Raw genomic sequence first — 12,979 nt, 5'->3', positions numbered from 1 at the left:
GGAACAGCTCCGTTCTCTTAGGGCGCAGGATGGTAGTGTCAGGACAGATCCAGATGAGGTCCGGGACTTAGCGACAGACTTCTACAGATGTTTATTCCAGCAGGAGCCCCCAGACCCTTGTGGTCGCATTTGCAGGGAGGAGGTGTGGAGATCTACACCGAGACTCGTGCAGCCCAGCATGCGTGATACCCTTCTCGCACCCTTCACAGTTGCGGAGATGCAGGATGCGGTGAGTGCTATTGATGGGCAGAGGTGAGGATGGCCTCTCTAGAGCTTTCTTCACCACCTTTTGGGAGCAGATCCACCGGCCCTTGCTCGCAGCTTTGCAGCACATCTTCTCCAGCGGGCAGATGCCAGAGAGCCTTGCAACAGGCCTGATTTGCCTCATCCCCAAAGGGGGGGACCGCCAGGAGATCAGACAGTGGCGCCCAATCACCCTCCTCCCGATCGCCTACAAAATCCTCGCCAAGATGATCAGCAGTCGCATCCGTCCCCTGCTACACGATCTGATTCACGACACCCAGATTGGTTTTGTCCAAGATCGCAGCATCTTGGACAACATCTTCACTTTCTCAGAGGTGACAGAATGGGCCCAGCACAGTGGACAGCACCTTGCCATACTCCTCGACTTTGAGAAGGCGTACGACAGGGTAGACTGGTCTTTCTTGGAAGGTACACTTGCTCGGTTCGGTTTCTCGGACGAGTGGATTAGAGGTATTGCTAGCCTTTACAGATCGGGCTCCAGTCGGGTTATCATTAGCGGCAGGATGGGGGAGAGATTCACACTTGAGCACTCGGTACGTCAGGGCTGTCCATTAGCGCCTTACCTCTTCCTATTTTTTGCGGAGGCCATGACACACTTCCTTCGAGCTCGCACCACTGGTCTTCACGGGATGCGTCTCCCTATTCGAGAGGATGCCGAGCTGTTGGACTCCGAGTATGCAGACGACACAGCCCTATATGTGCAGGATGATGTCGAGTCACTGGAGCGTGTGAGACTGTCCCTAGAGATGTTTTGCCTTGCGGCTGGAGCGAAAATCAACTGGCATAAGTCAGTTGGTTTTCTTACGGATCCGGGAGCCAGCTCACAGTGGGGTATTTTCCTGGGGTTTCGTTGGATCCCTAGAGGACAGACGACACGTTACCTGGGATTCCAGGTAGGCCTGGACATCACACCGGCTCAGTAGTTCTTGCAGGTCCTAGCCTCCATACGACGGAAGCTTGCTTTCTGGAGCACGGCTCGACTTTCCTTGGCAGGCAGGGCCCTTGTGTTCAACCAGGTCCTTCTTGCCACTGCTTGGTATGTGGCCTCTTGCTGGTGTTTCTCGAGGTCTTGTGTAGCCCAGCTGAGGAGACTGGTGCGGAATTTCCTATGGTCTGGTTCAGACGGCTCCTGCACCACCCGAGCTAGGGTCGCCTGGCAGACGGTCATTCTCCCCCAGGCAGAGGGCGGCCTTGGCATCATAGATCCAGAGCTTCAGAGTCAGGCACTTTTGGCAAGCTAGTCATCCGCGGCTTGACCCCAGGAGGACAGACGTGGAAGCTCTTGCTACAGCATGGTCTCAGTGGGTGTACCCCCCAGTTAGGGGGTGTTTGGCAGCCTTCTATCCGATGGATCTTCACTTCAGCACCTTTGACTCAGCCTCGTTCCCCCTTCCTCCGTAGCCTCATTTCAGTGTGGAGGAAGTTGCGACACAGCCTCTCCCAAGTCCCTCCTAGTTGCCGAGAGGAGACAGACAGACAGCCAGCCCCTGATTTGGAGCAGCCAGGTGACAGATGATAGAGGTCGTCAGCTCGGAGAGAGATCCCATATCCCTTGGACGCTCTGGGCGCGTGGGCCCGGGCGCTCGTTTCGGGTTTGGAGGGACGTCTACAGTCTGCTGAGTCCAGGTGAGCTGGCAACAGCAGTAGGTACGGCTCGTGGGATCCAGGCTCGGCGAGCGGAGATTGATGCTGCCATCCCTGCAGGTTGGAGGATTCCCGTAAACACCAGACAGCTCTTCCCGGGAGATGAGAGGTGGCTCGGATTGTTCACTCCACGAGGCATTCCTTTGGTGGTGGTAGGCCTCTTCTCGGACTCTTCGGTACACTTCTTCTCCATCACTGATGACAGTCGCCTACAGAGCAGAGAGGCCATGATCGACCCCCAGCTTCCCTGGCAACGCCTTCGCATTGTAGGGCTGCAAGGGAAGACGTGGCATATAGACCCCCTGATTATACAGGACCAGGATTGGAGACTCTGGATTTGGGAGGGCCGCTCCTTGTCAGAGGTGGAGTGGGACCCAGGGGAGTGGCGTTGGCCACCATTGGAGACCTCAGAGAGAACCCCACCCCCTTCTTTTCTTACAGTGCACGCACGGGTCGGCGTGCTCTTGGGGCTCTCCAGCGTGGGCTACCCACACAGGCACATAGCTGGTATGCCCAGGGGATATCCTTGGTCTTTCTTCGCACCTTCTGGAAGACTCTTTGGGCTAGCTGGCGTCCAAGAAAGATCTCCTACTTCCTTTGGATGGTGGTACACAAGGGGCTTCCAGTTGGCAGCTGGCTGAGACAGATGGGGCAGGAAGGGCATTGCCAGATGTGCTTTCAGGAGGAGGAGACCCTAAAGCATTGCCTTTGGAGCTGTTCGCATGCGCAGACGGTTTGGAAGGGAATCATGGGGATCTTAGCTAGGACTACACCCGAGCTAGGACCGATCACTTGGGGAGCCGTTTGTTGGTGCAGCACTGAGCCGGGGCATCACTTGGCCTATGAGTTCTCTAGACCGGATCCCGTCTTTTTCATCACGCAGGCCACTTGGGCTTACATGGACAGCTTCCCTTGGCATCTGACAGAGATGTGAGGGAAAGAGAGAGGGAGTGGAACAATGGAGACAGAGAGAGAGGGAGACACAAGGAAGTGGGGGTGTGTAAAATGTGTTGAGCCACACCACAAACTCAAGAGTTTTATTAGGATTAGGGATTCACCCTATGACTGTCTTAAGACAGTCATAGGTGTCATAACATTTTAAAGGGTGGCAATGTGCCTTTACCCCAACAACCTCCCACCTAAAGGCCAATGTGCCTAAAGGGGAGAAAAGAATAAAAATTACAGCAATATACAGTTACTGTATACAAGACCATAAAATAAGAATGGTCTCATCCTAATCCCATGATGTGGCGACAATGTGCAAACCGCTCTGTAGGCAAGCTCTTAGTGAGCAAATCTGCAGGATTATCATCAGTATGCACCTTCACAAGCTCAAGCCGCTTGTCTTCAAGTACCTCCCTGATGAAATGGTATTTCACATCTATGTGCTTGGTCTTCTGATGAAAGACCGGATTCTTTGCCAACATGATAGCACTTTGACTATCACAATGCAAAACTGGCATATCTCCTGTAATGCCCAAATCTCCCACCAGCCGAGTAAGCCATATTGCTTCCTTGCAAGCCTCAGTGGCTGCAACATATTCAGCTTCAGTGGTTGACAGTGCAATGCATTTCTGCAACCGAGACACCCATGATATAGCACCTCCTCCAAATGTAAAAATATAACCGGTAGTAGACTTCCGGTTATCTGCATTCCCTGCATAGTCTGAATGTGTAAAACCATGCACCAATGCATCCTGCCTACCATAGCATATGCATAAGTCTTTGGTACCCTTGAGATACCTCAAGATGCCTTTCACTGCTTCCCAGTGCCGCTTGCCTGGATTTGCCATATACCTGCTGATGACTCCCACCGCAAAAGCAATATCCGGACGAGTGGCAACCATGGCATACATCAAAGAACCAACTGCAGATGCATACGGAACCTTGGCCATCTCAGCCTTATCATCATCTGATCTGGGGCTGTCCTTACTGCTGAGTTTTAAATGAGGAGGCAACGGGGTACTAATGGACTTCCCCCCCTCCATTTTAAACTCTGCAGTACTTTGTCAATGTACTCCTTCTGTGACAGAAACAAAAGTCCCTTGGACCTGTCACGAATAATCCACATACCAAGAATGTGGTTTGCATCACCCAAGTCTTTCATGTCAAAAGACTTATGCAGTTGTTTCTTCAAAGCACTAATCTCCTGCTGAGATTTGCTGGCAATCAGCATGTCATCTACATATAGAATGAGTAGCATCAAACTGCCATCCTTTGCCCGTTTGGTGTACAAGCAGTGATCGGTCTCACACCTATGATACCCTTGGGACTGCATGAAGGCATCAAACTTCTTGTACCATTCTCTTGGCGCCTGCTTGAGTCCATACAAGCTCCTCTTGAGCTTACACACAAGCTGCTCTTTCCCTTTAACAGCATATCCCTCTGGCTGACTCATGTAGATCTCATCATGGAGATCTCCGTGAAGAAAAGCAGTCTTCACATCCATTTGACATAAATCCATATCCTCATGAGCAACAAGAGCTAACACTGCTCTCAAAGTAGTCATCTTGACTACAGGGGAAAAAATCTCATCAAAGTCAATGCCCTTCTCCTGCTTAAATCCCTTGGCAACCAATCTGGCCTTATACCTCGGTAAAGCATTTGAATCCACTTTGACTTTGTAAACCCACTTGCACGGCAAAACTTTTCTGCCTGCAGGTAGCTGCACCAAGTCCCATGTATCATTTTGAAGTAGGGAGTCCATTTCTGACTGCATGGCTTTCTCCCACTTCCTTTTCTCTGCTGTTCCCATAGCTTCCCTGAAGCTGGAAGGCTCACCACAATCTGTCAGCATGATAAAATCAGCCACATTATTGGCTCCTGGAAGAAACCTGTCAGGAGGCCGTTGTACACGGGTGCTCCTCCTAACAAAATGTTCCATATTAGGCTGCTGTCTAGCCTGTTCGTCATGCATGACGGGTGGCTGTACCACCATATTTGGCTGTTCTACAGCGCCATTTGCTGGCATATCCAGTGGTGCATCATTGGCAAAATTGTCTGGCTGATTTTCAGCCTGTATACCCTCTTGAACAGGGTTATTTACAGCAGCCTGCTGCTGCATATTAATGGGCATTCTTTGCTGTCCGACATCATCATAAACAACCCTCCTATATTCCACAGGTTGCACGGGTTCTTTGTGTACACTATCCTCTTTAAAGATGACGTCATTGCTGCGTATAATCTTCCGTTTGACGGGATCCCATAACCTGTACCCCATTTCACCTTCGTCACCGTAACCCATGAAGATGGATCTGAAAGACTTTGGCTCCAGTTTGGTGCGCAGTTCTTTGCGTATATGAGCAAAGCACTCGCAGCCAAACACACGTTAAGTGCTTATATGAAGGTGGCTTGCCAGACCACACCTCCTCTGGCACTTTCAACTCCAAAGCCTTATTCGGTGACCTGTTAATTAGGTGAACTGCTGTTTGCACGGCTTCTGCCCAAAAGCCATGGGGCAATGCAGCATAAGACAACATACATCGAACTTTGTCCTGAATAGTTCGATTCATCCGCTCACTCACACCATTTTGAGATGCATTATGAGGGGTTGTGAGTTCCTGTTTAATGCCCTTAGCTTCGCAAAACTGTACAAAAGCATGTGACACATACTCACCCCCATTATCGGATCTGAGGCATTTCAGCCTGCGTCCTGTCCGATTCTCAACCTGAGCGACAAACTTCTTGAAAGCATCTAAGGCATCGCTCTTATGCTTCAAGAAATAGACCCACACTTTGCGTGTGGCAACATCAATAAAAGTAATGAAATACTTTGCACCCCCTAGTGATAGCTGTGGCATCTCACACAAATCAGTGTGCACTAGATCAAGCGGTGCTCTATTCTGGGGAGTTCTCCTCTTATGAGGAGTCATAGAATGCTTGCCAAATATGCAATGATCACAAAGGCAAATCTGAAAATGAAAGAGACGGCAGATAACCCAAATGTGACAGTTCTTGCATTCCTTTAACGGAATGTGTCCCAACCGGCTATGCCACAATGAAACCTTCGGCAGCTCGGTTATGGCAACAACATGATTACCTACACTGGAAACATAAAGAGGATACAAGGTATCACTCTTATAACCCTCAGCAACTACAACCTCGCCATCAGTAATCACTCCCCAAATGTGGTGTGGTAACCACTGTCATCCAACATGCCAGTGCTAATCAGATTTTTCTTGATTTGCGGCACATGGCGAACACCATCAAGCATAAATATGCGTCCATCAGGGAATACTATTTGTATACTGCCAATCCCTGCAATCTGACATGCATAGTTGTTCCCAAGGTGAACAACTCCATGAGTACCTGTGTAGGAAGTAAACCACTCCCTATGCGGCGTAACATGAAAAGAAGCACCTGAATCCAAGAGCCAGGTGTGCATGTCATGGCCATCAATAACCAATGTATTTGCAATTACAGCAGAAGAGCATAAAACATCATGTCTGTCACTGTCACTGTCCTCTGCTGTAACATTCACTGCATCCAAGTCATCTGCCTTGGCCTTGCCTTTGCCTTTGCTTTCACTGCCTGCATCCTTTGTCTCAGTCTTCTTGGCTTTCTGATCCCGTATAAACTTGAAGCACTTAGACTTCACATTTCCCTTCTTGCCACAGTAAAAGCATTCAATATCCTTTTTGCCACGGGACTGACTGCGGGATTTGGACTTGCCAGCGGATCTCCCCTTCTGCTGAGTCCTACCTCTTTCCTGTACTTGCAAAGCATTGGAAGACTTGCTGCCCGCATTATTCTTCCTGCTCATCTCCTCCATGAGAAGAGAGCTCTCCACATCAGCATACATAAGAGTGACATTTGAATTTGACAGAGTGGTCTTGAAAGTGTCCCAACTCTCAGGGAGGATACACAACAAGAAAGTAGCCTTGAACTCCTCATCAAGGTTCAATCCCTGTGCGATAAGCTGTGTAAAGATGGCATTGAACTCACTCAAGTGTGAGGTCATAGCTGTACCTTCCTTCATGCGAAGGTCGACAAGCTTCTTCAACCAATAAACCTTACTGGCTGAACTCTTTTGGGCATACAACTCTTCTAGCCTCCGCCATAGGCCATAAGAGGTCTTTTCAGCCTGAACATTGAACACAAGAGAATCAGTGAGAGTAAGCATAATAGCAGCCCTTGCAGACAAATCAAGCTCCTCCCACTCATCATCTGCCATCCCAGATGGCTTGACACCCTTCACTCTTATGGACTTAGAAATCTTCTTTAGTAGAAGTACATTCAAACACTGTTCTGCCCATAATGCATAATTGTGTGCCCCTTCCAATTTCTTTATGTTCAGTATTGAAGATTCACTTCCCCCTGATGCCATATCAGATAAGGAAAGTGCCTGACTCCCTGTAAGTCAAAAAATGACTAAATAAAATTCTGATTTCTTAGAAAACCTGCTCTATCAAGAGCCAGGAGCACTCACAATAGTGCTGTTTTTTTACTGTCAAAAAATCTGCAGCAAAACAGTACTGGAATCCTTTACCGGGCTACAAGAACAGTACAATGTTGGGGAAGAGGGCTAGTTAAGGATTGGAGCCTTCATTCCATGCTAGGCTTTTGCATAGGTCAATGTTACTGGAAAGTTTGTAGGAACCTGCAACATGCAACAACAACTGTGGAGGTTTCGATTGTATGATTAATCAAATGAATCTAGTGTGATTGTCATGTTTCACTGCTCTCATCATCCCTCGCAGGTCTGAATGAAAAAGAACGAAAACACCTTGAGAACCTCTAAAACGTCTATCTTCATGGGTCTCGTTCCAAGAATTTGATCCCCAATAATATGCATCAACTACAGGTAATCCTCTCTCGGAGGGAGGTCCGGTGGATGCGTATCTATGTAGCATATGACATGTTTGCAAAAAGATTCCCTGGGTCAACATAATAGTGCAATTGCAACTCCATATCCCTTTGAAGTTATTTCTGCCATCTTCTTCTACTGTTGCAAGAACTGTTTCTTCTATGCCAGCTGCCCAAAGTCTTCTGTATGGGGAAGGGCCCGTTTGGCTCTTTCAGAGTGAATATAGAGCTTGGCCCTTCCTTACACATGCTTGCTTTGGGCTGAGTGACCATCAGGTTCTCTTGAGCTGCTTGTATATCATTTTTCAGGGAGGAGATTTTCACCTTCGTTTGAGGGTCTCTTGCATGTTGGTTTGGACAAGATTGTGTTCATCTTTCACTCTTTGTTCTTTTTTTTTCAATCCTTGAAATTCACGTGTCCTTGCACTGTGCACATGACCAGCCTTCACCAGTTCTTGCTAATCCTGTATCTGGTTTGAGATGCCTTCGAGACATCTATTGCTTCAACATGGCTTTTTTGAAAGATTTGAAACTTTTGCTGCAATATCTTATGATGCAAGGCTTAAAATTTTGTCGATACATCATTCATGGATCTCACAACGCCACACTGTTTAGTGCCTTGTCATTCTGTAAGTATAGACGATTGCTGCCCAAAATATGGATGGAAATTAAGATATGTGGCAAAATTAAAGGTAGAGAGAGAGAGAGAGAGAGATTTAATGCATTTGTAGTGGATATTATTTCAGAAAGTCACACAAGTATCATGTGGGTGGAGACATACTGTGGCGATAACAGAGAGATGCAATGTGTTTTCTTGGGGTAGAGGCACAAGTGGTCAATTAGGACATGGAGATGCGGTCGACAGGTTAGTCACTACGCTCTGGTTGATGGTATCACTTTCTTTTGGTATTAATGGTCTACAATTTCATGCCTCTACCATGTGGGTTTTAGAAACCCTTATTTTTTTATTTTCATTAATTAAGGTGCTTACTTTTTTTCCTGTATTTAGAAAAACAGACCGTTTTCCACCTTCAATAAATTTTTTGAAAGCTGATGTTAGAGATTTTTGATGGAACAACAGGGCTTTGCCGAAGATGATAGATGCTCTGAGTGCAGATGGTGAAGCCTGTGTAGGAATTGAAGGATCCCAATCAACTCCAAATGCAGGTTTGGCTCTGTGACTGTTTCTGAATGTGTGGCTGTAGTAGTATGCTGTAAGTGAATTCTGACGCCACTGCTGGGTGCGGAGGAAAACACTTGTCGCAGCTGCAAGTTTTACGTCAGCCTACTGTACACAAAAAAGATGACTCCTACACATATGCAAGCAGCTACTGAAAGTGATAACACAGTTGCAACCTTTGCCTAAAGAATAATCACATTTGTATTTGTGTTAAATGCTGAACAAAGAGAAGGAAGAGTCTTTCAGTTGGTGGGAGAGAGAATGAAGTCTTTTTCTCTTCTCTTTTGGGGGGGAGGGTGTAAGAACTGGTCCCAGTTTTCTCTGGAGAAAAAAATGGTTCCAGTATTTGGAGTGCTGTCATTTTATTTAATTCCAAATTAGTGCAGCATTGGGGCTAAAATTGCATTTTGTGGATAAATTGGTCATTCTCTTGGATTTCACTCCAAATAGTGCAAGAAAGTTTTAATTGATTCTGAGGAAAACTAAACAATGTCTGCAGCTGCTGCAAACTGGATCTCACCCTCTGAAAGATATGCTGTCGTGCCAGATGAAACTGTAAGAACGCTTGCCAGTCGTCTTCACCAGACAGCCAGTGTATGGTTTACGTTTTTATACCAGTGCCCTGCTTCACTGTTGTTGCTCAATACCTGAAGTAAAGCATGAGGGATTTCTGTTCTGACAGTCTGGAACTTCAGCTTTTTCATGCATGACTATTTCGATGCACTAGTGTTGAACTGCTCATTGAGAATGCTTTTAATTTTCCTTGAACAAACATCACATTGCTTGATTTCTATCTAACACTTCTCTAGCAAAATCCCTGGAACATATTTGAAGTAAATTAAAACGTACAGTTTCTTGAAGTCTCCACAGACAACGTGTGTAAGAATCTCATTTTCTCATGTATTCATTCGTGTACACAGGTTAGCAGCCGAGTACAACGTCTCTTCGAAGGTTCTAGAGAAGATGCCAGCGTGCCTGACACTGATTTTAAACGCATACGAACTGAATAGGTATTACCCTGATTTGAAGGTAATTTGTCTAACTGTGCCGAGGCTTGGTATTTGATATAAATGGATTTGGCCTGAAGTTTGAAGCTGGACTTAGTGTTGCATAGCAGAAAGGGTTCTGGAGGTAACCATATAAGCCTACAGACACTGTGTACTGCTCATGCTCTACAAAGAATAAAGTCTGGCCTAACACACTCTGTCCTGATTAAGCAAAATTGGAAAGTACATTTTTTTGCAAGTGCTTCGAAGCTTTTTAAATGCAGAATTCAAGCTGTAAAGGTGAAATTTGATAAACAATCTTACATCGTTGTGCATACAGCTGTAGACCTGATTGAATCACATTGGCCTTCAGAAGCAACGTTAATTGTGATGTCGAGAATATGGACTAATTTTTCTTAGATGCCTCCTCCTCATGTGACTAAGCCTGCCCTTCATTCTGGAGGGCCGACAGGACTTAATGCAAAGACTTCATGCAAGTGTTTTTAAAAATGTAACAGAGAATGGGTTGATATGAAACGAATGCTGTTTTAATGTCTTGGGAGAATGAATTGGTTGTATTTGAGAAAACAGACCATATAAGATGTACATGTCTCACCATATATATATATATATAGAGAGAGAGAGAGAGAGAGAGAGAGAGAGAGAGAGAGTATTACATGGCATAAACTTAATAATATTGCTGGAGACCCGACAAAGTCTATGAGAAAGAAAGAAAGAAAGAAAGAAAGAAATTTTATTAGAGTCTTCGGAAGACCGATGGGTCTATGAGACTGAAAGAAAACCTGATACAAATCACAGTAAGGGTGGAGCTACTGAAACGAGCATCATCACCCGTGCTGAATCCTAAGTTTGATCATACATAATCAAATACATCTGGATGTAACAATGAAAAGAAAAGGACTGGAGCGGAGTGGAATCCTCCGTATGTCATGTCCCCCTGGCTGGTGCATAGCTGGTGATGGGACGTTGGTGCCCGTCAATGGGTGGTCTCCTGGACGAGGCTCGACGCAAGACCAGAGCCACCGTGACTCCCGTGGGACGTATCCCGGGTCTAAACAATGACGGGAGGTCCCCCAGAGTGATCTGTGTGTCCCCTCGATGTCTCGTGTGTCGTGCTGCGATCGTCGGGTCGGGGTCTCTGTCACGTCGGCGGCTAGAGACTGGACGATCAATGTCACTCGATGAGAAGAACTCTGTGATCCTACTCTGAGAGGTGTCTGATGATGTGACCAAGCCCCGTCGCCTGAGTAAGTACTCTCTATGTCGGATTCCCTCGTGAATGAAGGCCGCGAGGCATCTCTGATCTGGGTAGGCGAGGAATCTCGAAAGGAGCCCGGAGCCGTCTCTGAAGAGGCAGTGGTAGCGACCTCAGATCTTGTAGTACACTGGGCACCTGAAAATAAAATGCTCCTCCGACTCAACCTCCTAACAGTCGCACAGTATGCATAAGCGATGCTCCCTAGGAATTCCCTCTGCTCTGCCGCTCTCTATACGGAGGCGGTGTGATGATACCTGAAACTGTCCGATGGAGATCCGTAGTGAGTGAGGCATATGAAGCTCAGTGTACCCCGGTGGTGTGATGAATCCCTCCTCCGAAATGGGAAGACAGTGATCTCTGTAGAAACTCAGCTTCACTGGAAGCTCCCTCGGCTCCAACCAGGTCCTAAAGGTGTGTAGCTGTAGGAGATCCTCTCGAATGACCTGGTTGGTATGTGGCCCAATCGGGATGGTGGGTGGGAGTACTGGAGGGGCATCTAAACTGTACTGAAAAGGAGGTATCCTATCGATGTGGAACGCTAGTCTCACAAACCATTTGTGAGTCTGTGCATACCAGCATCGCTCGTCTCCCTCTGCTGCCAACCTCATGGAGGAATCGAGAGCCAACCATGGCAACCTCTGTGTCCTTGATGTGCAGTCCCCATATGATCTAACCCGGTGTAGATATGTGATGGTCTGAAAGGCTGCATCGAGCTGGAGTGGAGAAGCACCAAACTCGGCCTGAATGATGTGATGTGGTACAGACGGTTTCCCCCGGATCATCCTTGAGAGCATGAGGATCTGTAAGCGCTCCACCCGTGTCCACTCTATCTCTGACATGTCAGGCCCCCAACAAGGGCTGCCATACAGTCGCTGGAGCCCCTCGGGTGTGGACGACAAGAGTACCACATCATCTGCATAAAGAAGAATCTTGACGATGATCCCGGCAAGTGAGCAACCGGTCCCTCCGAACGTCCCCATGAAAGTCTCAAGCTCATCGATGTAGAGGCCAAACAGGGTCGGTGATAAGGGACAACCTCGTTTGACCCCTATAGTACTCAGGATCTCATCTGTCCAACCTGCGCCTGTACGAACTCGGCCTGAGACTCTCTCATACAGTGCCATGACTGCCCAGATGATCTCCTGATCAAATCCCAGTGTCTGTAGGCGTGTGATAAGACGAGCTCGAGGTACTGTGTCAAAGACAAAAAAATGGCTGATTAAGCTCAAGCTGCTGTAATATGGGTTACTACAATTGTTAGACCCTACATACTTGCATTCAGAGCAATTGTGACCAAGCTTTGTGCCCCTTTTGGTCCCATAACCTCTTTTACTTTTGATCCCACTCCTGTTGCTGTCTACTGAAACCTATGCTGATTTTTGAGTGTCAAAGTCTCTGTTGTGCTTCTCCTGGATAGATTAGCATGGCATACTAAATTGTGTGGTGCCCATTTTCCGATGGTCTCCTATCTGGTGAGGTTGCATGTTCGAATGTCCCTCCACTGCTTGCTTCCACTTCTAGGTAATGAGATCATTTTACAGAATGGTCTCTCTCAGATAAAGAGAGGTCTCCTGCAAGGTGGTTGTGGATTGGTATAACATGGGGGGAGAGAGAGAGAGAGAGAGAGAGAGAGAGAGAGAGAGAGAATATATGATGTTATTAATTTCCATATCCAACCAAAACTAGGGAGAAGGATTGTCTATATCAATTATACAAGTCGCAGCTCTCTGGATGGCTGTCAAGTGCTTGTTTTTCATGCCTTTGTGCCTGTGGCCAATCTTGCAAAGGAGTGTGCCCTGTCCAAGACCCGACTATGGTGTT

The 12,979-nt window shown here is 47.1% G+C and overlaps 1 protein-coding gene across 3 annotated transcripts in view; it reads left to right on the top strand.

Annotated features, from left to right (window-relative positions):
* Window positions 1–10,422, top strand: part of LOC147896880 (ultraviolet-B receptor UVR8-like) — a 95,200-nt gene extending 84,778 nt beyond the window's left edge. The window contains exons 9-13 of one of the 3 annotated variants that reach the window (XM_087381340.1): window positions 8,460–8,578; window positions 8,795–8,880; window positions 9,393–9,487; window positions 9,814–9,922; window positions 10,011–10,421. In XM_087381340.1, the coding sequence (XP_087237466.1) occupies window positions 8,460–8,578; window positions 8,795–8,880; window positions 9,393–9,487; window positions 9,814–9,903 (390 nt within the window). In that variant the 3' untranslated portion in view covers window positions 9,904–9,922; window positions 10,011–10,421. Of the gene's footprint in view, window positions 1–8,459; window positions 8,579–8,794; window positions 8,881–9,392; window positions 9,488–9,813 lie in introns of all 3 variants that reach the window. The other 2 variants (XM_087381341.1, XM_087381339.1) reach the window with 2 other exon arrangements.
* The last annotated feature ends 2,557 nt before the right edge of the window (window positions 10,423–12,979 follow it).

Source organism: Dipteris shenzhenensis, chromosome 11 (assembly GCF_047967505.1).
Source record: "Dipteris shenzhenensis isolate YYH24624 ecotype China chromosome 11, Dip_SZ_1.0, whole genome shotgun sequence".
Classification (NCBI taxonomy): Eukaryota; Viridiplantae; Streptophyta; class Polypodiopsida; order Gleicheniales; family Dipteridaceae; genus Dipteris; species Dipteris shenzhenensis.
Note: the sequence above shows the minus strand (reverse complement) of the source record. Positions and strands in the feature narration are given on the sequence as shown.